This window comes from Pectinophora gossypiella, chromosome 11, assembly GCF_024362695.1.
Source record: "Pectinophora gossypiella chromosome 11, ilPecGoss1.1, whole genome shotgun sequence".
NCBI classification, from domain to species: domain Eukaryota; kingdom Metazoa; phylum Arthropoda; class Insecta; order Lepidoptera; family Gelechiidae; genus Pectinophora; species Pectinophora gossypiella.
This window is the reverse complement of record NC_065414.1, coordinates 9,340,355-9,366,226: the sequence shown is the minus strand read 5'-3', so window position 1 is coordinate 9,366,226 and position 25,872 is coordinate 9,340,355. Positions and strand designations below refer to the sequence as shown.

The window sequence follows — 25,872 nt, the reverse complement described above, 5'->3', positions numbered from 1 at the left end:
TCTACCGCCACTTAGTAGCGTGTTATGGCTAAGGAGAAAAAGCGACGCATTTTTATTTCTTTTTATTTTTTCAAAAATGTACTGAGTGTTTTACCTACTCTACTGACTCTAATATTGTGTACCTAGTAAAATGTAAACAGTCAATCTAACTCTACTCTTAAATACTGTTAGAAAATAAAAACGTCCAAAAATCATAAACTACTATAATAATTTTATTAGAAAAGACTGACAAAACCGCAATATGGTGAATTTGGTTGCGGGTTCTTAATTATTTGCAAGTAGCAACGCAGAGTTGCCAAATACTCTACGTGCTCTGTCTAGTGTTAAAACATGTTATATACGTGGCGAAACATTGTACCAATGCAATAGTCCGTAAATAAAAGCAGAATTTAGATTGGCTAGATTAAATATCAATTTCAAAAAATACATAATGTATTTCCATTTTAAACTCATATGGTATAAGTAACTGTAGAAAATTCTCACAACTGCGATTAGAAAATAAAATACACTTGTTTAGTATTTATGAACTGTAAAAACGTAAAATTAGGTATCAGTGTTTCGTTTAGTCTGTGGTTAATTGAGATCGTGACGACAGTGACCGCAGGCGCGTTTCTAGGAGACGATTTGTGAACGCGCTACGAAAGTGAGCTGCGGCGAATACACCACCTCCAGACTGCCACACTTACACACTTAACCACTTGTACGTCCCAGTGCTACCGAGTAGCGAGTATTACTCGGTAGTACTCTTCACTAAAAGAGTCAGTGAGCTACGACAACTGAGCGTTACAGATAGTCTTCTCTTCTTCTATCGTTGTGATGTGGTTGTGAGATAGTTATTGAACCTTATCGACCCGAGTGTCAGGCTAGAGAGTTAATTACTCTTTCTGATTTATCGTAAAGGATTTATTACAGCAACCATATTGGTTGGTCTGTGATATATTGAGTAAGTACCTACGTTTCTATGGGGAAAATAGTTGATAGCCTTAATCAGGTTTATCGCCAGCTAGGGCACGAGTCCTTAAAGCTTGTCGAGGACAATACATTGACACTCAAGGTACTTCATAAAAACAGCCGGTCACATGTAATACCGTAACGAGTCATAGTTTTCGTACAAAGATAAAGTTCCCATATTTCAATGCAGTTAACGATCCATTGAAACGCACAACCTTGGCAGAGAGCCAAAACCGAGGCGGTGCAGGTACCGTTTTGAATTGCGGCGACTTTGTGTACGCAAATTTCCTTTTTTTTCTCATTTCGTACTGGTTCTATGTCGAGTGCAGTATGAAATTTCCCAGTCCAAGCTATTTCGGTGGACGACAAAAATAGACTTCCCAAGAAATTTTAAAATTTCCAACCCTTATAAAATGGAACTACGGAATTAATTATTCTTACATGGATAGCAGCAATTTTCTTTCGCCTTGAACACAAGATGCAATGCTTAAAATGGCTCTAACGCTATTACCACAGTCATCTTGAGATTTATGTTAATTCGCAATCGTGGCGCATAAGTCTTGCCAAATCCGTAATCGACAGAAAATCTCGATGACACTAGTTCGTGTCGCAACTTTTTACTCGATTGATAAACTTGTAAACTATTCTGTAGGTGTAGATTGTAGAGCGGGACGACAATAACAATAAACATTTGAACAAAAGGCTTTGCTAGTGTGTAGGACAAAGATAGTGGATTGGTTGTCGATGTGGGCGCACCTACGCTAGCTGATACATCGTCAAGGAATGTGCTACAATCGTGCTCCTGTTCGGCATAAACGCTATTGACTTAATTGCGCACGTGACTTGTATGTAAACTCGAACGACGTAACTTAATAAGTCCATTTATATTTGCGGGATTATATGGAGCCGTCAATAGAATGAGTTGATATGACCTGCCTCTGCCTAAGCGGTCACGTCTGTCCGGTCCATTGAACACAATCGTTGCGATTTGTGGTTAATTTAAACCGATTTATCGTTTTAAAGATGTCTGTAGATTTCATAACTTGGCTAAACACGCTTGTTTAGCCGGAAACTTGACAGAAATGTAAAAAGGAACCAGGGTTTTTAAAATTTACAGTTAAGTATACTGTTTCTTTTATAATGGCTTGAAGCATACGCATATACTCAATTATTTGTTGCATTCCATGTAGTACAATGGGGTGTTACATAGGCATAGGAACTAAAACATGGACCCTGCAGGGCACAGCAACGTTGAAGGGAAAAGAGGAAGTGTGTATTAAAATTAAAACTTCTCATTTAAAAAATCGTCTACAGTATTATAGCTCTTTTTAATTAGCATTGTTTTTAGATTTTTTATAAATAAATTGTTTTAGTTTCATCTTTTAAGTACTTTGGGAGCTTATTATACATTTTAATAGACATTGCTAATGGGCTCGTGGCGTGTAATTTTAGCCTAGAATTTAGCAACATTAATCTGCCTTGATACGTACATACTCACGTATGTAAATAAAGTATTCCTCCATACAGTATCCCTAGTGCGGAGACCGCCAGTAATGTACATGATTAAACTTTAGTAAAATAAATATATCTGATTCTTAAGCAAGAAGTTTGTTATGATACCTGTGCAAGCGGTGGGTGAGCCTGGTGACGGTGCACGTCCGAATTCATCTCGCCCACCTAGCACGGCTTACTCCTCATCATCTGTGGACAAACGAAAATACATTCAGATATAAACATACATAAGATCACGGCTATTTCCCGTAGGAGTAGGCTGAAACCACGGAATTCCTTGCTATATCCCAACACACCAATTTCGCTTCTTCCACTCCCATCAAAATTTTCATGCATTCTCGCCTGTTTAGAGTACAGGCCACTTCTCTACTCAGAAATAATGCTCCCTTATTCTATTGCTTCGTACCATTCATGGAATTTATTTATTCCTTCATTATGGCACCGAAGCGCCGTCCAAGACATTATAGCACACAAACGGCCGTTACCAGACTTAATACATCATCGCCTATCACGTCATGGCCAGCCTTTTAATGCCATCCCAGCCGGATAAGAGAAAATGGTCAAAAGAACTAAAAACGTTTCTCCACTATCTGAAAAATTTTCGTGACCGGCGAATTCAATTGTTACGCTTTCAAGTTCAAAGTGAAGGGGAGTAGTCACGTTTTGTCACTGGAGCAAAAGTGGCCTTCGACGAGATTAGTTTAAATCTTGAAATGTAAAACAGTAACGGTACATAATTAATAAGTCAAGAGTGATAATGGGCACAGCCCTTTTATTCAGGAAACCGGTGCGGCAATACTAGTTAATAAGCGGTTGGCTTCATTCGCTAGCAATTTAGGTCACTTAGGCGCCGCTCTTTACGCCAATTACTTTTTCTTCTAGCTTTCGTTTCATTTACTATCTCTTGAACGTGTATTTGGTTACGGATAGCGTATGAATACGACCTCAAAACGAACGATAAAAATAACATGTGGCGAACTTATATCTCCGGCGCCACTGTCGAGACAACGGCCGTATAAAGAGGGACTCTCTAAATTGCGTCCAAGTGTGTTAAATATGTGCATTTAAAACATATGTAATGGTCTGATTATGGCTGTTTGTGAAGGCGAGTACCTAGTAGGTCCACATCTCCTTACTGGGTATGAATACAACATGACACCGTTAACAGAGACGTTACGGCCTCTGTAACATTTTCGTTTTAATAGACATTATTATTGTAAAAAGCGTAGTTTTTTGTGCCTTAAAGTTTATTCAGGAACAAAATTTCCTTACAAAACTAGTTAGGTAAACAACTTGGAAACTGTAGGGTTGCAATACAAACAATACGTCTATTTCAACTTCCAAGCAATCCATTAAAACTAAAGACGTAGTAAATTCCCAGGAAAAGTAAGAACTGCAATTCCTGCAAACGCATTGTGCATTTGATATTTAAGTTCATGAATAACGCAGACAGCTGTTGTTTACGGTTTGCATCGATTTTAAAGCAAGCTGTCAACTTGGGCACTCGCTGATTGTTCTCAGTTAATTTGTAACTAAGAAATAAACTGAAACGCTCCGGCGTGAAACAATCCCTTTATGTTAAAATTACGAGTGACTAATGCGCTCATTAAATACAACTAAATACGTATACATGAAGGTTATTAAATTGCGCATTACTTGTATTATTTACAAAACATCAGAACCAATATTTAAGTGCAAAAAAAAATAATTTTTTTTTAATAAATTAAGTAATAAATATATCGTCGTTATAAAAAAAAAAAAATCATCAATATTATATTAAGTAAGTAGAAAGTAAAGAAAACCTTTTTTAGTGCAAAAAGCGTTGTTTATTTATATTCTGAACTAGCTTTGTAATAATACAAAGGCCAGATCTGAGTTGTCTGGTAAGAATGTTATTACTACGTAACGAATGGTGTGGTGGAGTGGAGTAAAAACAATTAGTAATGTTTTTTAAATAAAGTATATATCGACAAGTGTAGGTGCGGGAGCCGTAAGTGAGTCACTCTCGTCCTCTTGCCGATGGCATGGAACTAACGAGCGCCGGCGGACCGTGTCAGGCTATCGTGACCAGCTTCTGTTGCGCACACATTATGTAACATATACCGAGCTGTTTTTTTTTACACCAATACCCGTATGCGATTTAAACGCTATTGTCAATTCTTCACGCATAAGTCTGTGTGAAACTTTTTCGCAAACAGTCTAATCCGTAGCGTTGCCAAGCTTTTCGACAACCTCGAATATTAAAAATATTTTTCTTTTCTGAAAAACGCTTTTTCTTTGCGCGCGATAATCTTTTCTAAAGAAAAACGCCAGTCAGCCTTTATAAGTGCAGGTGGAAAAATGTCGTCGCTGTAATCAACAGCCATTCGCGGGGCTGGCCCGAGAATACTCCGCGTTGTTCGGATACTGCGCATTATAGCCGCGGATTCTAGTCCCGACCACTCGGGCGCACTAATTGAGCACAGAATTAGCAGCGAGTGAAACTACCACTACGATGAAACAGGCACGTAGCCAGGAATCAAGTGAGGGGGACAATCTAGTAATTCAGTTTGTTACGATTAGCCGGAGATCTTTCTTTTCCGAATCTGATAAAGCGAAGTAAAATTATATCCCGGTTCTTACATGTTGATTAGGTACAGTGAAACGCTCGTAGTGATCATAATCTCCTAGCAATCTCAACACTTCAGGCATACACAGTAATCTTCGGTAAAACGAAGAAATCTTCGGATATTGCTCTGCGTTCAATGTCAAATAGCTTTCGATAGCTGAAAATATACGTACTTTGCCACAGAACAAATCCTTGGGCCGAGCTCGGCTCTGGATAGACTTCCTATAATATGTTACACAGGGCAGGAAAACCTAACTTCTGCTACTTATTTTCCTTCATCGTACCGCAAGCGTGCAATTATGGCTAAATGCCTTTTTCCTGTACGAATGATTTGTTTTGTGGGATAGGCATCGAAAGTGTGAAGAAAATACTGAATTCCACGAAAGGTTAACGTTACTCATTGAATACAATACCACGCTAACGGAAAGGCTATTAAGAGCTGAATAGACTACGTTAATGGTGGTCGATATGCTTGCTAATGCGAAGTAGATCATTGCGTAAGCAATAGATTACTTAAGTACTAAAGAATACGAGTCACTTTCTTCGGAACGTTTGTCAAATGGTCGGCGATCTATGGCAATTTAGCTTTTCAGATGACCTAGCTCGAATGCGAATGCATGTGCAGACTGTTGCGCAATCTCGGTACTTAGGTGATTTGCTGCAGTTTTTGCCGTACGCTTGACTGCCTGCGACGCTTGCACTCACGTGCAATGTTTTCTACGTAAAGACAATTTGTTTTTATCACGCAAATGAAACACGCCACCTCACGGTCAGATGCATCAAACAAACATTAACAACGACAATAACCTCGGATAAACACGATACTTACTGAAAACAAAGCAATAAAAAAAATAACATGATGACCCGCGTGGACTGCGCTCTGCGCGTGGAATAATACGCAAATGAATTATAAAATAACAATTGTTACATCTGTGTCCACATTAGTTCACAATACTGAAGGTCAGCTCACAGTTTAATTTATTTAAATGGCAGTGGTAGTGGATGACCAACCGAATGACACATTTAACTAACAGGAAAATCGTGTTTTCCTACCATAAAGGTAACATAAATAATGTATGGTTAGTTGCTTTAAAAATACCGTTAGTAGGTATGACCATAGGATTATTATATTTCGACCTAAGCCTATAAGCTGTAATAATCGAACAACAATGATCGACAAGAAATTTTCCGGTGATCTTTTGTAAAGTGACGCTCGTGACCGACGGATTCCCGTCACGTTGAAGGTTAAAGCTCGTGCCCAAAGAGGGTTATCAATAGTACCTACTTATATTAGATCATCCACTTGGAATTCGCGGCACGTCCATTTATGAACCTGTAAGAGCCGCAATCGTTGGTACTTAGTCTATATTACGAGAGAACCAAATGGTCGGTGAAAATAAACTTGAAATTATAATGATGTTCCACGCAAACCGAAATTTTGTATTTGTAATTTACATTTTAAGCCATAGAGAGTGGATTTGCATACATGAGTGTTGTAAATCATAGCTGCAACTTGCAAAAGACTGGCAAATGCTGTTATAACAACCATGGCTCAAGTTACGCGGAGTTTATTTAAATTTGCGCGTAAATAAGCGTTTACTACGTAACAATGTTAACAAGCGAATTCGCCTCATCGTATGTAAACATGAGTAGGAAAAGTGTTGTAAGTAAGTAACATAAACTTATGTAGTATTACTGCTAGCTGAGGTACTGTATTTTCAAGAAATTTACCGAGTGTATTTTCAAGTACTAAAACATACATAGTCAATAAAGGCATTATCTATTCTGTTAAACACTCCTTACTTACATATCTATAGGTCTCGTCAATAAGGCCATCTAAATCATGATATAGATATAAGCATTTGTAGTGCTACGTTTTACAAGTGTATACTACTTATTATTACTATTTGTCTGCACAATGACGAGTCCTGGTTAAATATGCGCAATATTATCATCTATATATGCTTTTAAGTTAAATTTATCCTACCTAACATATTCCTGACAAGTATCATCATTCCATTCACGGGTAGTATATTCAGTCATATTATCAGATTACTTTGGTATGTAATTGCTCACTAAACCGCTCGTAACTTGCGCCGAGAATGCAGCGAAATCATAACCACAAAACGAGCAACGAGATTGCTCGAGGATGCAGGCGCGTGCCGAGTTGAACGACCACGCGCAACTACGCGCGTTTCACTTTCATCGCGTCCCGAACCCGCCGAGAAAGCTCCGGCCGCCAATAAACAAATAATATTGTTTCTACTGCCCGCGACAGAGACGTACCCGCCACTATATCATCGCCAACGATACGTGTCAACATCCCACACATTATTTATTTCCCTTTCAGACGACTACTGTGGAACTAGCAAAAAAGGTATTTATTTTGTTCCTGCGAAATGAATAGTCTGCAGTACAGCAGAGCATCAAACGCTTACATTTCAGAAATGCACGAAGTTTCCTGAAATAGAGATCTGCTCGACTCGGGCACGTAGAGACACTCTTACGAGAATGTGACAACAAAACTGTATAGAAACCAGTTCTTTTTTATTTTCTTTTATCGCATCACTTTCGTCTGGTCACTTTCGCCGTGCAAAACATTCATTGATTCGAAACTTACTATATTGAAATTCCGTAATGACGGCGGCCGTAGTGGTCAGTCTACTCTGCGGAACCGGTCTCAGGTCTCAACGCCAAAACTAAGAGATGATACAATAACCATAACATTTTTGGAGCTATTCCATCGTTTACACGCAATTAGTGACGAGATGGATTGCTTAATTTCACAATACCGACCATTTACGTATAAATTTGGACATGCAGGAACTATCAAATCAAATCAAATCAAATCAAATCAAATCAAATATACTTTATTGCACAGAACTAGAATAGAACTATCTGGGCGATAACTAAAACAAAAATGGTCATTGACTTACGGCCTTTAAATAAATGCAGGAAGCGATACGGACCAAATACGTACATTTACTGATGTTTACTTTAATCAGCACGTGTTTACATTTATCTGTTCCTAGACGTTATAAAAAGGAATCTGTAGGACATTTTATATGAAGGAGATTTTTTCCTGAGTAGGAACATGTCTTTACCCACGGTTAACCAATGCAAGTGTGAATACGACATTGCAACACAATTGGAATGTGAATAAATGAATAGCATATTAAGTGCTAAAAGCAAAAATGACTATATCTATATTCACAAGCAATGTTAGAAACGTATCTTTAGACTTTATACTAGTTCTAGCACTCGATACAAGTATAACAACAGACAATGTATGTATGACAACACCTAAAAAGTTACTGACGAACATAAAGACAGACATTAAAGTACGTTGCTACTTCCTTGCATAGGTGTCTAATAAGTTGCATAATAGCGAACAGCGATAAATTGTTTAACGCACACGTGTAACACGGTGTAAATCAAGTAACACAACGTAACATGGCCGCAAAAAATCTTGATAAGTCTTTATGAAAGGTATTTAAAGAAAATTGCCTGGCAATATACATACAAACATACATAAACTCACGCCTATTTCCCACCGGGGTAAGTAGAGACTATGGAATTCCATTCGCTTCGATCCTGACACACTTCTCTTGTTTCCTCCACATTCATCAATCGTTTCATACAGTCACGCCGGTTCGGAGTAGATCGCACTGAAACTTTTCTAAGGACATCTCCAGTTTGGTCAATGTACGTCCTTCTAGGTCATCCTCTGCCAGCCCAAACGCCAACCAACTTTATGAATCTAGCAATATTATCAAAGGAAACAAACAATTCTGCTTCCCGTTTAAGATTGTTTTTGCTGGGCAAGCAAAGGAACCGACTAAACAGAATTACACGGCCTTAATGCTAATAGAAATTACTTCCTTCCCGAGAAGGTCGTTTCGCAGTAGAGAGCATTACGTCTTAGCTGGGAGTAGTGGCTTTAAATAATTAAAACGAAGATTCCACTGTGCAAATGTAATTTGAAAACACCATTACAAATGTATGAACATCTGTACGTGGGTCTATTGCGTTACAAATTAAAGGAGAATATTAAAAGCAAGAATAAAAATATTACGAGGGGTTAAATAAAAAAAATAGGTAGCGGAAATGGGACATAATAAATTTTGTCCGAGCATATCGCATAAATTGAATTAGGCAGCAGATTCATTTATAAAAGAGACATTGTATTGTACAAAGATAAGTCATAATAAAGAAAAGGAAAATTAGCTTTGATCATTCTGTAGAGGAAATGGTGAGTATTGTAGAGCGGCGGCCGGCGAGGTGGGTTTGACAGCCCTTAAACAAACTGCTTCCTTGCCGAGGGGATTTTCATGGCTGGGGAGCATTAATACTGTTTTGCTGATGACTTACTACCATAAATCATAGGACACCAAGTCACGCCTTATTTTTATTACGTGTGCGGTGACTCAACGATATTAATTTGTCGAGCTTACGAAGACTTAGAATAGAGCTATAAGTTGAACAAAAACATTCAGCAGGTATGTGGGCGTATTAAACCTAACTTGAAACGAAACAAAATGAAACAAAACATGTGGTATTACCCCTTGTAGCGATTAAGAACTTTGCTCGTCTTTAAACGGACATTGTTTCAACCGCAAACGAAGCTCCATCTATTCATTAATGTCACGATTTGATTTAGTATGTATTGTAACAATAACAAGTAAAACGTGGCGACAAAACGTGGGTAATATTAAGTAAGTACCTACCTATGTATTTAATGAATCCTATTACTTTACGTGACGTAGGCGAGCCCGCAATCATTCATTTGAAAGTTGCTTATCTCGGTAAAGTTACTGCCATATTTGATAAAAAAAAATACTTGGCAAGTAGCCGGCAAGGCGGCATGGTTTAACAGGTCTGCCCACGCGCATCAAATCAAGGCAGTCGTACGCTGGCCTTGTGACATAGCGAACCGGCGACCCTACGCGCAGATTGCTGATGGTTTAACGCTTCTATATTGCCAATTTAGTCCGATTAATACTCTATACTTAATCGCTACCGTCCTTTATATTTAATGATGAATTTTATTTTCCGTGTTTATTCTCAACGTTATAATGACGACCGATGAGGTTGAGATGGCATTGCAGCTCATAGGAAAATTATGTAATGACTTAATGAGTAATGTAATGATACATTCCATGGCCCAAGGGTACTTAAAGATACTCTTGTAAACGATTTACGATTTTGATCTAATAGTTTATCTAATATATAGGTAAGTACGTTATATAAGTCTAATATCCGGAAGACTTATTTCCGGGCGAATATTTTTAATATCTTACCGTAGAATGAGGAATAATACTACGTATCTTACGAAGGTTTGTGAAATTAAACTGTCCTCAAAACTCATGGTAAGTACTATAAATCGTAAATGGGGTAATTTATTATACTAACATTAATCAACTAACCTATTTACCAAGGTAAATAGTTTACCATTTTTGTACATATGAGCTGCATAAGAGGAAATTTCCGAGTCTAACTTAGTTGTTTATTTTATACTGGGAATAAGGAAAATTCAATAAGTGATAAAGTATATGTTTTCGTGTACATCCAACAAAGCTATAAAAACATTCCAATCGAAGTTAAATGAACCGGAACCTAAAGCCAGACGAATACATTATCCGAAATGAAATTGTCTGGGAAAAAATCCATGAAAAGCGGTGAGCGCGATTTGTTTACACTCGTCTGGGCCGCCTCACACCGGAGCAATCAGTCGAATGTGCCATACCAAATACGAAATTTAAACACGTCGATGCAAAGACATAACAACACGGGAATGATTTCTTTTCATTTTCTTTTGTTAATAGTAATTAGTAATCAACCAGTAACGAAACGTAACATTTACTAACCACGCCCTGTTTCAATCTAGTTACCTATTTATTACACCCACATTTGTAACCATTTTTATATGATTTTTATAATAAACAGCTCTTTAAGAATTTTGTTACAGTACCTACAGGTTGCCAAATGTTCCCCAGTAGAGCTATTGTGCAAGACTGACTTTAATTGATAGAACGCCCGAGACACGAATGAAGATATATTGCGTCAACGTTATGAGGAAAGCAGAACATCAATTTTACAAACTTGACTACTTTAATTAACGATTCAGTACCCGGCCATTACAAAAACAGACAGTAGACGTTATCTCATGGGACCTTAAAAAAATATAAGACTGAAATTAACGTCGGTAATGTAATATCTCTGTAATATGTACCAGACACAGGGGTTAAGTGGGTACAAGTGAAGTTTAAAGGACTACGTGGGTTATTTTAAGTCTTCTATAAATGCTTTAAAAACAAGGTGGATCGATTCGTGCCGCCGACAATATAGCTATTTGCACATTGCTACACTTCACGCTTTATTAGTTAACGTCTTCACTATGCAATGCTAATGCGGATAAATACATGTGAACAGTAAATTACCATTACAATATACATACTCACTGTAACTTTACGAAAAACATATCCAATTTTTTTAGAACTCTTCTATGAAACACAAAGATCAAAGTCTCACTTGTCACCAATATGAATTGTGCTTAAAATGCGTACACAACACTAGAGAGAGTTGTTTACACGTGACGTTTTTCAGGAGTGAGTCAACCGCCGCGGGTGGTTTCTTTGTTTGTTTACACTGTGAGGTGACTAGCACTGCAACATGGTACTCCGATCGAGTCGACACGCGGGCGTGTTGACGACGCGGTCGCCTGTCGCTGACTGTCAGCCGCTGCCGATCTACCGACGAGCGAATTTCCCTATTAGTATAACCATTACACAAACTACAGTCTACATCCATGCCATTTGTCTTAACTGCGCAATCGAAACCCAGGGGCCGTGAAGATTTCACATATCTAATAGACAGAATTAGAGCTAATGACAAATAAATCGTGTTTGGGATGACATCATGTGGTGTGTTTACTGATTTATTGTCCCAGATGGGTTGGGACAGATGAAGCTATTTGCAGACGAATAAAAAGACAATTTAAATATGCACTGCTGAAACATTAAGCGACACAACATCTAACAACAATAAAAATAAAAGAACAAGACGACGACGATGCAACAGTGAGTCTACTTGACGACCACCAGGTAATTTAAAGCCAAATGATGTGAGCTCCGCAATATAATTTCTAACTGGCTTACTGGAAAATATGATAGGTTGATGCGTACACTGAGAAGTTATCAAGAGGAAACCCCGCGGGTATAGAGGCTGACTAATAGCTACCAATAAGCTTAAGGAATGGTAAGCGAACGGGTGGCGATTTCCTGGGGCGATCTACTGATCTCAAGTTACGTCGAGGTAGCCGAGTGCACACAGGAAACGCGCACATCAGCCACTGATACAGCGATACCTTGTAACCGACACCGGCGTACTTGTAACACGTGCCCACTGAGCTCAAACAGCCGATAACGTGATTCTCAACATTTAATAGCTTCATTCAAAGATTGGCAAATCCAGCCGGATCTGACAGACATGGAAAAACACCTTATTCAATCATTTTTGACGCTAAAGTTATTTGCATTGAATAGGTAAATATTTTCACGGGAAGTTAAGTCACGTCAAATGGACTCTTCTTTTAAAAACATGAGATACAAAGGCTCAGATTTGAACAATGTGAATGAATGGTGACACCACGAATGATTAAAAGAATATAAATGAAGTTAAAAGATAATCGTGCGTAATTTTGCTAATAAATGAAGACAAAATGATTATTAGATTTGTCAAGGGGTCATAAATTCAACCCACTATCTCCTTGAACATAGAATGTAATTTATCAATAAACGCAACGAATTTCGTCTGACCCTGTGGCTATACCGATAACCTGACACAATTGAGTTATCAGCTTGCCAAGAATGCGTGTGTCCCTGGCCAACAATGAGGTCAGCTAGTAATGCATGCAACATTTGGAACGAATTATTTTTCACATAATACATTTTTACACAATCGCTGTACTAAGCGAACTGGTTAAGCCGCCAAGGCGGTATTTGGTTACCAAGGCGTGTTCGCTCAGTAATATACAAAGTTTTATTTTGATGAACTACGTAGACCGGAATGGTGAGTCATGAAGAAACTGAAAACATTATCGTCATTTAATCAATGTTTTATGCCGTGATTGTAGTGCAATTCATTATGATGATACGGATACGACCGACGTTAACAGATGAGCTCAACCGTCATGACGTTGGCGTAACAAATTGACGTTAAGTGCGCATCGTGTCAATGGGACCACGACTCAACATCCGTGCAGTCGTTGTGGCAAAATGCAATACAATTAGTGGTATTTGTGGCAACTGGAGCGTGAGAGGAATCCGGCGTACGGTAACGTTCGCGCGGCGGCGACTGCACTGCCATGCGCCATGCCGTACCGACAGTGGGCTGCGGACTGCGAGATCCACTCACTGACAATGTATCACTGGCCAAAAACCAACTAGACATCGCAAAAGAGGGCCAACAGAAGGCATAAATTCGATCCGACTACGGTCATAACTACTACTCTGCTCAATCAGTGCGTTAAGTGCGCAACATTTGGAGTTTCCCTTTTCTAACAAAAAAGCGATTATATATTCCATGTTGCTTTCTGATATATGCGATGCGCCAAACATTCGATTTGGTACTTATCATTGATCGATAACAAAAACAAACTTTACGTCAACATTCGTCTGTATGATGGTTATATTATATCGCACGTAAAATACGCGTTGGTGGTTTTATATCTTTTACCTTTGCTGAATAAACTCAAGGTGACGTAAAGACGTTGTTTTATGTGTCACTTACGTACATAAGTTCGCGACTATATCCCAATGGGGTAGTCAGAGGTACATCCATCGTAAAATGAACTAAGTACCCCAAGTACCCACACCGAGCTTTCTGTTAGAATAACGTGATGGGTGAGTTTGAAAAATGTTGGTGTTGTTTGTTCCAATTACAAGGAACACCAAGGATTTGTGCTAATGAGCATCCATCGGCCGCGCCGCGCCGGTATAACCTGCCAATAACCCAGAACTAGTTCCATCGGAAATGTAACACATGGAGCAGCTAATGCAGAGTTGCAGGCCATGACCTGCTTCCCATCATCGTGGATCACTGGAGACGGTTAATCTGCGCGTCGCTCTCGAGTAGTCGACATTCATTCTGCTACCAATTAAAAACGTTTTGCGTGTCAGATTAGCTTCGACAAATGCTAAATTGACGTCGAGAATCTCTAACTTTGTTGGAAATGAAAACAGTATCGCATTGAATAGTTTGCTTGAGAGATAAAAACGTTTTGCTCTTTTGCGTCAAAGTTTTCACAAAAGATAAAGAGTAAAGAAGTTGAACCTTGAAAACGATTTATCGCTTTTCGATTAAGGTAAACAGTAAGGAACTGGCGATGTCCTCAAGCGTATAAAATATCTAAGTAAACAAGGTTGATGGTTAAGTTGTCATCATCATTCATGGCACGATCTTGCGTTTGATATAAATTCATTGGTTCTTATGATTGATAACTTTTACTTTCTTATTATAACCATTCATAATACATTAGACTTGAGACTCAATGTTCGTAAAACTACGCATTTGCCACTAACATTTCAAACATTTCAATAAATAGCTGAACTGGACTAACGATTTCTTGTGGTTATGAATGTAGAGGAAGCAAAAGAACTGTGTCAGTATCGAAGCAAATTAAATTCCATAGTCTCTGCTTACCCCGGTAGGAAATAGGCGTCAGTTTATTTATTTATAGGGAGTTTATGTAGGGGGTTTATTTATAGGGAATTCTCTGCCGTCTTCCGTATTTCCGAAGTGCTTTCAAGGCCAGAGTAAACAGGCACCATCTGGGCGAGCTCGCTCCATCTTAGGCCTCGTCAATGCCTTCGGGCAAGTCTGGGACCAAGACCAAACCCATCAAAGGTAAAAAAAAAACATGTATTTCTAAAAGACATTTAATAAAGTTCACAAATTACCCAGTTCCTATATCTTTGTAAATTAAGCAAAACATTTAGCAAGTGATCGAGCAATTATCGAGTGCACTCATACGGTTGACCAATAGAGTTACCAGTGAATATCTTGAGAAAGACGTCTAATTCGTTAGAAGTAAAGTCGAAATTGAGTTGTCAACTATGGACAAGTGGTTTTCTTTAGTCGCCCACTGTACTGTACTCATCAAATTAGACTGGCAAACAATGTACGGCCGGTGATGTCATCTGCCGCGCCTGACGACCGTCGTCGCCCGTCCGTCAACACCCGCTGAGGATAATGATTTACTCCACCTCGTATACAACGTTCACAAGTTTAGAACACATGTGTTAATAAAGTTAGGTAGGTACCTACATTCAAGGTTTCAAGGAAGAAGTTATACTAGCAATAGCAAGTACGTCAGAAAATAGATGTAAAGTTTACACCGAGATGAAAAATCGATGCTACGCTTCAGTGGTTCTCCGCGATAACAACCGTCCCTACCCAGTCACTGACGAGGCATCGTATTTTATTACAATTTATAAGTGAAAACTGCACGAAACTGTTTTTAATTGTGAAACCTAAGTTTATACATACCTACATAGAGAGAAGTGATGCGATATCTTAGATCGAGCGATGAGAATTATTGATGCGATATTATCGACGATTGATATAAAATACAAGATTGAAGCGCGATATCCTCGGATATACGATTCCTGTCACATGTGTTTCTTTGTTGCAAGGTGATCGCAAGTCATGACCGGCGACGCGAGGACGTCCTCGCAGGCTGACTCATAAACTTCTGCCGCTTTAATTGTCTTAAACGACATCGACCCGACTTCCTCACTGCGATATTCCTTTGTAAGGCGAAATGCCTTTTCGAGCATCGGTGCTCGTAATTTCCTATTTGAATTATCCAAAGGTTATTGACACTGCGACAAAGCAGTCTTCGGCTCACAAAATGTATATTGTTGGACATAATAAACGCCATTAAGGTGACGTCCTACTGTGCGACGCCGCACACAGGGCTGAATCTTAATACACGGGACAGTATCTGAATCGTGAGTGATCGGCCGATATGTGCCTACTACTTAGCCTCTATCGCGCGTACATCTCACATTTATACTGTCTGATCGAATACACTTGTTATAGAGCTATATATCACTCCACGAGTAGTTTTGATTAGCGAATAGAGGTGCCTTGATCAATGGCAGGCAGTATGAGTCAGAGCAACATATGCGCACTGCTGTCTCCCCTAAATTTAGACGCAGACAGCGACTATATAATTATAACTATTTGCATTCGCTGCAAGGCTAATATTAGGACTTCGATCAAATTATGTTTAGCTGGTATTTACTTTCTAGTCATTGCTAGACATATCTAGAAATACTAAATTATAACAAAGATTCATCCGCGTGGATTTAGGCTGTATAGCACTCTAAGTACGTCTCTGGACAGTACCTACCCTATTTCCTTCCTTAGCTCTCAAACGGTCTCATACCAACCTTCAGCAGTTTATACGTGAAATAGCTACAGATAGACGTTAGGTACGTAAGAAATGCTAGTGATTTAGTAATTTAGAGGTGCAGTTCCCAAATACTCGTAGTTGTATTTAATTATGTAGAATGTGGATGATTTAGGTATTTATGTGAAGATATTTTAATCATGACATTTTCTGCCACTTCGCCCGCTATGCTGCGCCCGACCATTCTCCGTATCCGCCGCCGAACCGAACCATTTCAGCAGCGCGTACTCATTTGTTCCCTCGTCGTAACTGTTAAAATATTTGTCCTGGTAGTTGTCCTAGTTACATTGCATCTTAGCAAGTTTTTAGATGCTTCATAAAAGAAAAATAAATAAACAATGTGTAAGAAGGTTGTGGAGGCAAGAGGGAAACTACTGCCCTATTTTTCCCTAAAAAGTAGCATGGAGAATGCTACACCGGCAAGAGCGTGGCTCATAAATTAATGATGATGATGAAGAAGGCTATGCAGAACTCAAATACCAATCAAATGTTCATAGTAATCTTACATAAGTTGGCAACACATAAACGACAATGCACATAGCAACTGGCCTGAAGCCAATTACTACAACATTATAAATGTGACACTCTCTGTACAGTAGGTTACTATACAATAATCACACATTAGAAGTTCAGTATCATAATGCAGTATTGTCTATTCTTGTACATGATGTACAGTTTATAAACAAGTGAATACCTTTAGTACTCAACTGAAGTGCTGAAGACTATACTTAATAGAAAATTATAATACATGAGTAATGAGCAGGCATATGAAGAATAATAATAAAAAAATGTATAATTTTTGTGGAGTTTTTTTTTAAATTCTGAACTATGGCTTTTGAATTGTTTAAAAACATGTTTATAGGATGATAAACAAGATCAATAGGGAATAATAGTCATATTCATAAGGAGTCTGACATGTTCATCATGAAATGTCATGATACTTTTACAACTTTTTTGATCTTCATTTAAATGACTAACAACTTAGATACAATTGTCATAGGGATCGAAAGTTGTAGATTTTTGTGTTTATATTCAGTATTAATCAAACAGGCAAATTTGCCCGTCCATGTTACTGAATAATGAAGCATTACCACAATCAGACAACCCAAAATATCTTGGAAATCACCTAGACAGACAGCTCACATGAAGAAAACACATATGGACAAAACTGAAGCAACTGGATACATGCTTAAGAAACATGCGCTGGCTAATAGATTGAAATTCTCATATGTCCAATTCCAGTAAAGTGACCATCTACAAATGCATACTTAAACCAATCTGGTATTCAGCTTTGGGGCACAGCTAGTAACATAGAGATTCTGGAAAGATTTCAAACCAAGGCAATGCAAACAATGCTTAATATCCCACAATATATCTGCACCAATTACATCAGTGCTGATCTTTCACAATTTAGCCGCACATACCAAACAAGATTCTCTAAATATATCAATCTGTTAGCAACACAGCTAGAAATGACTGGCAGCCTTCTTTACTCCAGACTATAACAACATAGTGTCTCTAATCTAGTAAATAGAATCAACAACATGTAATAGAGGTGGCAATGCTGAATGAATGCCCTTCTAAATAAAGAAAACCAAATCAGACTTCTAAAGTCAAAACCTCAAATTGGCTCATTGTTAAACAACAGATCGCCAAGTCGCAGATTACAAAAACGAAAAAAAAAAACAATATTAATCTTAATTCTCAAGGCTAAATTTAAAACTTAGCTCATAACCGTACAAAAGCTCTTATAGACAAATAAAAACATGATTCACCTACCCAGTTTTTAGAGCATAATCTAAACAATGCAGTTTCCATTCCCACATTATTATAGAAAACTTGGGAAAAGAAAAACAGTGACAATAGATGAAATGGATTATTGGGAAATTGGTATCTAAAGTAGACTAGGAGCAAAGCAGGCCAAATAATATGGCACAGTAGACATTCATCTGATCAGCCATATGTTGGAAATAATCACATATACACCGAGACTTCATGTTGATAAGAAAACATACTATTGTTAATGTTTTTTTGTTATTATCTTCGCTAATGCCAGTTTGACTAACTTTTAACCAAGTATTAACCAATTACCTAGTACGGTTTTATTTTGCAATAATTAAGTAGATAGTACTTATATATTTCAGTTTTCCTTGTGAACTATAAAATTTTAAAATATATTTCATTATGGGTGGAATAGAAGTCATCACAAAACTAATACTTGTGGTATTTGTGCAAGGAATATCAATAAGATAGAGTGGAATAATTAGATAACCCCAGGCCTCAGATACCAAATGAAGAACGAAGCCTGTTACGTCTAGAATAACATAAGCTTTCAAAACAAAACTAATGTGATATCTTAAAAATACATAAAACGAAAGTTATCCAAATAGTAATGTCGCCATTGCGCTGATATTGTAATTATTTTATCCGCGTTCACAAACGAGGACGTAGGTACCATCCCGCCTACAATCTTGCCTCAAGTTCGGGCTGTGTTCCGTGACAAACTTCGTTAGTCATACCAAGTATAAACTACACAGTAAATTATGTACTTACCAAATATCAAGAATATCAGATAAGACGAAATTTTTATCTAACAGTCCTCACTTCATTATCAAATCACTATCCGTATGAAATAAGAAACTCGTAAACACACAACACATACGTCACTCGCAACAGTCCGCCATTTTATAAATTTTATCGTAGTGTAGTAGTGGAGTCAAGGCTCAGAACAATAACTAAAGCATAGAAGGAAGGCTAAAATAGCAACAGAACTCTATAATTCTGCTCTACTTTATCTTACGGAACCGGCGTAATGTTAGACAAAGACGCATATACAAAAATTGTTTCGTAATTTCGTAGGTTGTCACAAGTTTTTCATTGCCTAGTGTTGGGTTTCACTTTAGTAATATGTCGATAAAATTAAATTTACTTACAATTAATGTCGATAAATTTTTTTTACAAGATTTCTTTTTGTAGGATGCAATTATCTTCTTCTTGATGAAAGGAGACTCTGTCTCTGATAGGTAAGTATCTAACCATTTTTGGATTATATTGTCTGGTTTATATTAGTTTGGAGCTGCAGCTCACATTCAGGAAGGAAAGAAAATAGCCAACTGTTATCGTTTCATCGGTAAGTATTTTGTAATATTCGAATTTATTTATGATGTCATCCGCCGTGCACTGGTGTCGATCGACGTGCCGTGCAAATTGGAACCGCCGCCGCCGGGTCTAAGCCGCACAGACGGTAAGAGGCCCGATGGGGTCACGCCATAGACATAGAAAAGAGTATGGACGGGAAATACCTACAGAAAAAACGTGCCACTCTGTAAACATAAAATGGCGGTCTTTACTAGGGCTACAAGCTGTTTCAATACTAGGATTACCATACTCGTACCTACTAGATATAGCATTATACTTAAAAAAATACGGCATACAAGTATTCATAAGAGAACAGAAAGGGAAAGTAAAAGGTAGGTAGGTGGTGTACTGTATCTTTCGTGCAAAACTTGTAAGTATTGTATGTTGTGTGCAATAAAGTATATTTGTATTTGTAAAGGAAGGTTTAGTCAAGATTTATCTAAGTCGCTTACACAAATCTATAACATTCATTACATTCTTTATTGGGCGCAGTTCGTATCAACCTGGAGTGTTGGAGTAGGAGTAAATAAGAAAAGGAGGTAAAATGAAATATAAATTAGATCGTAAATCTGTTCATTAGCAAGTATTTATTTCACACGTTATTAATTATGTACATTATATTTACAATAAATACAAATTTATTAATTTCTAAACAGTGTCAATTTGCTTAGAAACTGTCTTTGTGACACCCTGTCACATTGTTTTTTTTTTTTCATTAAGTCGTTTGATCTTGAGGCGGGACTTGTTCAGCTTTTCTTTTAAATTTTTCATCTCGTCTTCTTGAACTGACTGAAATAAAGTTTAATAATAATGTTAAAATAGTATATGTACAAAATAATCTATAAAAATAAAAGTAAAATATATCTGATTTAAGTGCATTGTGCAGCTGGTTGAATTATACACTCTATATATGTATATCATGTTAAAAATATAAAAAAAGAAAATTATTTGATATACCTTTTCATGTAAATCCAGTCGACACTTTTGGATTTAATATCTGAAATCAAAGATAATAATAATTTACTTATATAAAACGTGTACAACTCATAATTGTTTAGACATAAAACAACTACAGACTTAGTATATATACTAAGTTTATTAAGTACATAATAATATGTAGTTGAATGATAGATAGTATAAACGTGTTGTGATAACATGATACAAATATCTTATCTATCTATCCAGCAGTGAGATGATGCAGGCTAGGCTGAAATTTAAATTTAAACACCATTTCATCTGTCTGATCTATAATGTTCAATGTAGGAATAGCATCGTCTCGAAGACGCCTCCACTTTGAATTAGGAACACACATAAATGAATCCGCAGTAAAATGTTTCGAGCAAATACGGCTGTACTTATTTGGAATCCAATTTCGTCTATTAATGCGAATTATCCATTCTTTCTCTTTGTTATCGTCTACAGGAAATCTAAAAATTAAAAGTATCGATAATTTTAGTACATCACTATGGACAATCAACATAACCTCAAATCAATTCCGTATTCATCGATGAAACGTATAATATAATGGATATCTCAAATATTTTATGCTACAAATCTATTCAGCAAAACATATTACTTTCCTAAAATTGTTCAGCAGTTCACATTTCACTAGAAAATTACAAAAAACTTACCGATGAAACGACAGAAGTTGTTGGCTATTTTCTTTTCTTCCTGAATGTGAGCTGCAGCCCCATACCACACAAGACATAATGTCACACAGTCGAGACACTCAATTATTTGATATAAATAAAAGTTTCTTTCCATTTATTTGGAAAAATATTGTTAAATTATCACTTAAAACAATCTGAACACAAGACACTCGTAAACACAGTTGACGCGACCGTGTCAAATAGTTCGGTAAATATAAGTAAAATCTTCTTATGTATGTTACTATGTATTTGGCCGAGTTAAAATGAGTCCAATAGGTCCAAATGACATTTCATGTTGTGACAACCTCGGAAAAAATGAAGCAAAGAGCGAATCATTTGTCCTTTTCTCACTCATAGTTTGTGTCGTAAGCTAGAAGAGAGCCGGTTTATAGTTTCTGAATTCTTATTTTAGCCTTCCTTCTATGCTTTAGTTATTGTTCTGAGAGTCAAGGAGTCATGTCGATAATAACAGCTACTCCACGAAGGTATTATAATAAAGTATTTTTATTTTTAAAGTTATTTGGATCAATATACTGAATACTTTTATTATTAAAGTTGTGTAGACTAAGTTAACTATTTCTCAGTTTAAATTGGCATAGATACCTAGGTATTTATATTTTATGCATTATTATGTGCATACATGTATAAAATACATTTCCCAAATGACGGCAGAACACATTTTTTTTTTAGAATAAAACTTGTCGTTATACTCTAAAATTACAGATGTTTTACATCAGTCATGTTAGAGTGAACATTAATTCAGTGTTATTTTTCACTGCTTCAAATACCTAATAAAAATATAAAAGTATGTTGCTGGTTGCTGTACTGTACTTCACTTTGCAATCTTTTTTCAAGCAAAGACAAGCATAGAAACAGCTTTGATACTGTTCACACACACTTGGTTCACACTAAACCTTGTTCGACATCATGGTCGTGACATTATTTTTAAATAAATTATGAACGTGCCTTATTGACAGATAATTTTATTTTCTTATGGTGGAGGGTCGTTTGTAGTTTAATTTGAGTTTAATGCATTTATGTAGAATCGTTATCCATAATATTTTGCATTTTTATACAGGAAGTAAAAAAAATGCCTTTTGCTTTTTATTGCCGCCCTCTTTTTTTTTTGGTGTCATAATCAGGGTTGCATCATTGTGGAGAATTCCCCAAAGTACAGGGAATCTCAAAATTGGGGATTGACCTTATGCAGAGAAATAGCGGGGATTGGGACTTTCCAGGGTATGCTCCTCAAACACAATATTTTATTTTATTTTATTTTATTTGGGGAGCTTACAGCTAAATTTACAAAGTTACATACTAACATACATATAGATGGCGCTGTACACATTTTCCTTCGTTTAGGGGTTTTGGGAGTCCCAACTTGGGACCCTCGCTCAGCAACAGATGTAAATTATACAACAGGCGTAAATGTACCGGTGATCGAAGTTATTATTTATGTAATAGATAAACTAAACTAAATAAGCTCTACATCTTTTTGCCGCTATTTGAAGGTCTCGAGTACCTACAAACAATATATAAATCCCTCCTATTTCCGTCAGGTTTACTCTGGGTCTGGACCTGGCAACCCTGTTACTGAAACTGACAGAACAAAAATTGATAAAATGTAGATGATAACGGGCTTTTCGGCGGGAAACGGGAACGGGACAGTTGCTTTCTTCATTGAGTAATCTAAATAATTAATACGAAGTGGTGTTTTGTGGTTAATGATCGCATTAAGTTAGTCGGAAGACATTCGCGAGTGTTATTATATTGGAGTATTCAATAAACAAAGTGTACTGCCTATTTTCGCTTCGTGCCGGGAAGCCGCTTCATAACTCAAAAGTTTATGCGGACTTTTGAGTTAATTCGTTTGGGGTTCGGAGTAGGAGTCTACTCCGAGGGTGGGGGCTTAGGTTTCAACATCATCACCTTTCATCATTTCATTAATCATCAAGAAAAAAAATACGTAAGACATGGCTGTATGGGCATAGTTCCCTTTGCCTTACCCTTCGGGGAAAAACAAAACAAAAAAAAAATGTAGATGATAACGAAAATTCGGGCCAATTCGGGCTTTTCGGCGGGAAACGGGAACGGGACAGTTGCTTTCTTCATTGAGTAATCTAAATAATTAATACGAAGTGGTGTTTTGTGGTTAATGATCGCATTAAGTTAGTCGGAAGACATTCGCGAGTGTTATTATATTGGAGTATTCAATAAACAAAGTGTATCTGCCTATTTTCGCTTCGTGCTGGGAAGCCGCTTCATAACTCAAAAGTTTATGCGGACTTTTGAGTTAATTCGTTTGGGGTTCGGAGTAGGAGTCTACTCCGAGGGTGGGGGCTTAGGTTTCATCATCATCACCTTTCATCATTTCATTAATCATCAAGAAAAAAAATACGTCAGACATGGCTGTATGGGCATAGTTCCCTTTGCCTTACCCTTCGGGGAAAACCAAAACAAAAAAAAAATAACGAAAATTCGAGGTTATGTTATTATTATTGTAGCTGGAACAACGGAAAATATTGTAAAAATGTTTGCTAAGGACAACAAATTTTTCGCATATATCAATTCTTTACAAACTTCTTTTAATATAGTAAGGAAAAGAAGATCTTTTAAGTATGGTGTACCATTTATACTATTTGTAGTCGGTGGATCGTTTGGTTTACGAGAATGGACACAAATAAGGTGAAAATGTTTAATTGAATTGGCAATCATACATGATTTTAATGAATGTAAATACTAGATGCTTTATAGAATGGCTATTTTATTATGAGTTGATTATATAAGAGTTTATGTGCTCAATTTTATTCTAAGTAGGTATATGTATCATCTTTATTATTGAACAAGTACACAATTGGGTAGCTTAATTCCATAATTTTTAGACCCATATTTTTATCTACACTATTCTCTCAACTGTATTAAATTATGTATTACTTAAATTCTCACAGTTACATAATAGACAATGAGAGTTGTATCCATTTATGCCTATCAGATATTAAATTGTACATAGAGATAAGAAGTTATTGCCATGATAACAAATTATTCTCGAAACTCCTTGTCCCTATATTATGTTGCTGTCCTGTTAATGTCTTCAGTGACATTGCAATTTCAATAGGTACCTGTAGGCACATATCATGAATATTGATTTACTGTGTCTATTAAGTAATGTTAATATGTATAGTCCATTAACAATTATCATTTTGTTTAGCTGGAGGATTCTAGAAAATTCTATTCCAATTAGAAATGAATAATGTACATATTGAAATGCGAGATAATAAATATGATGCAATATGTAGCTAACTATCTAGAATGTGTCACAAAAATGAGTCATCTGGGGTATTTTCTAGCAATGAATATCATAGTTATGAAGGATATAATTACTTCAAAAACATGAAGACATTAAAATAGAGTGTTAATTTGGACTAGAAGGTAACATAACTTCTAACATTTTTCAGATACCAATTTTCACAAGTAAAAGGTGTCAGTAGGGAGCAAGCAGAGAAAATGGGCTTAAATAAGGCCAAAGAAGTCACTTTAGAGGATACCTATGAAGAGATACAAAAGCTAGATATTGATAATTGGGAGAACAAACGTGGCCCTAGACCATGGGAGCTGCAGGAACAAAAATCGCAGAAGAAATAAAGGAATAGGTATACAGTGACTCACAAGCAAATAAAAATTACCAGTGATTTAATTATCATGTAGAATGTTATACTAAGTTCATGTAATTACCACTAATTATTTAATTATGTATTAAAATGAGTTAAAATTAAGTTGAAGTTTTAATATAACTAGCTTTTGCCCGCGACTTCGTCCGCGTGGCGTGTTATAAAAGAGAGATCTTTGTGTGTGTGGGAGCAGAGCATATCAAATTTCAAGCATCTAACTTATGCAGTTTAGATTTTTTCATACAATTTTTTCTTCCCGCTAACTCTCATTTTTTCAAAATACAGTCATAACTAAACTTTATAATATATGCATGCTAGATTGAAAACATCTATCTTACGCGGTTTCGATTTTTTCATACAAATGTTTTTTCCCGCTAATTCCCGTTTCCGTGGGAATTTTGCAGTATCCTGTTGCGACTAAGCTTTAAGTTAACTGGGGTACCTGCATGCCAAATTTCAAGCGTCTAACTTAAGCGGTTTAGATTTTTCGTACAAAAGGATTTTCCCGCTAATTCCCGTTCCCGTAGGAATTTCGGGAATTCCTTTCTACGTCCCTTCTAAATTTCAAGTGCTTATGTTTAGGCTGTGCGTTGATATGTCAGTCAGTCAGTTTCTCCTTTTATATATTTATAAGATATACCTACCTACTACTACTACCTACTTACCCTACAGTAAAAAAAACCCTAACTTATGTAAACATTCATAACGTGATTTATTATACCTATCTCTTTGTAATAGGTACTTAAATAATAATAGGAATTGGTCTTTGTGTTTCTTTCCAGAGATTTTCCAAACAACAAACATACAAGTTGAAAAATATTTCGTATTTCTGTTTATTTTTCTTCGAAAGGTCACGTCACGTTACAACAA

The 25,872-nt window shown here is 36.8% G+C and overlaps 2 protein-coding genes across 4 annotated transcripts in view; one reads left to right on the top strand and one right to left on the bottom strand.

Moving 5' to 3' along the window:
* Positions 1-19,245, bottom strand: part of LOC126370925 (tyrosine-protein kinase CSK-like) — a 43,973-nt gene extending 24,728 nt beyond the window's left edge. The window contains exons 1-2 of one of the 3 annotated variants that reach the window (XM_050016055.1): positions 19,101-19,245; positions 2,572-2,652 (exon numbers count right to left, since the gene is read on the bottom strand). In XM_050016055.1, coding sequence (XP_049872012.1) covers positions 2,572-2,619 — 48 coding nt within the window. In that variant the 5' untranslated portion in view covers positions 2,620-2,652; positions 19,101-19,245. Of the gene's footprint in view, positions 1-2,571; positions 2,653-11,528; positions 11,823-19,100 lie in introns of those variants that run through there. The other 2 variants (XM_050016056.1, XM_050016054.1) reach the window with 2 other exon arrangements.
* Positions 19,246-23,786: 4,541 nt separating this feature from the next.
* On the top strand, positions 23,787-25,107 carry LOC126370933 (cytochrome c oxidase assembly protein COX16 homolog, mitochondrial). The gene is made up of 2 exons (XM_050016067.1): positions 23,787-24,019; positions 24,790-25,107. Exons 1-2 carry the CDS (start codon positions 23,865-23,867, stop codon positions 24,974-24,976), a joined length of 342 nt encoding a protein of 113 aa, XP_049872024.1. The 5' UTR covers positions 23,787-23,864; the 3' UTR covers positions 24,977-25,107.
* Positions 25,108-25,872: the final 765 nt, after the last annotated feature.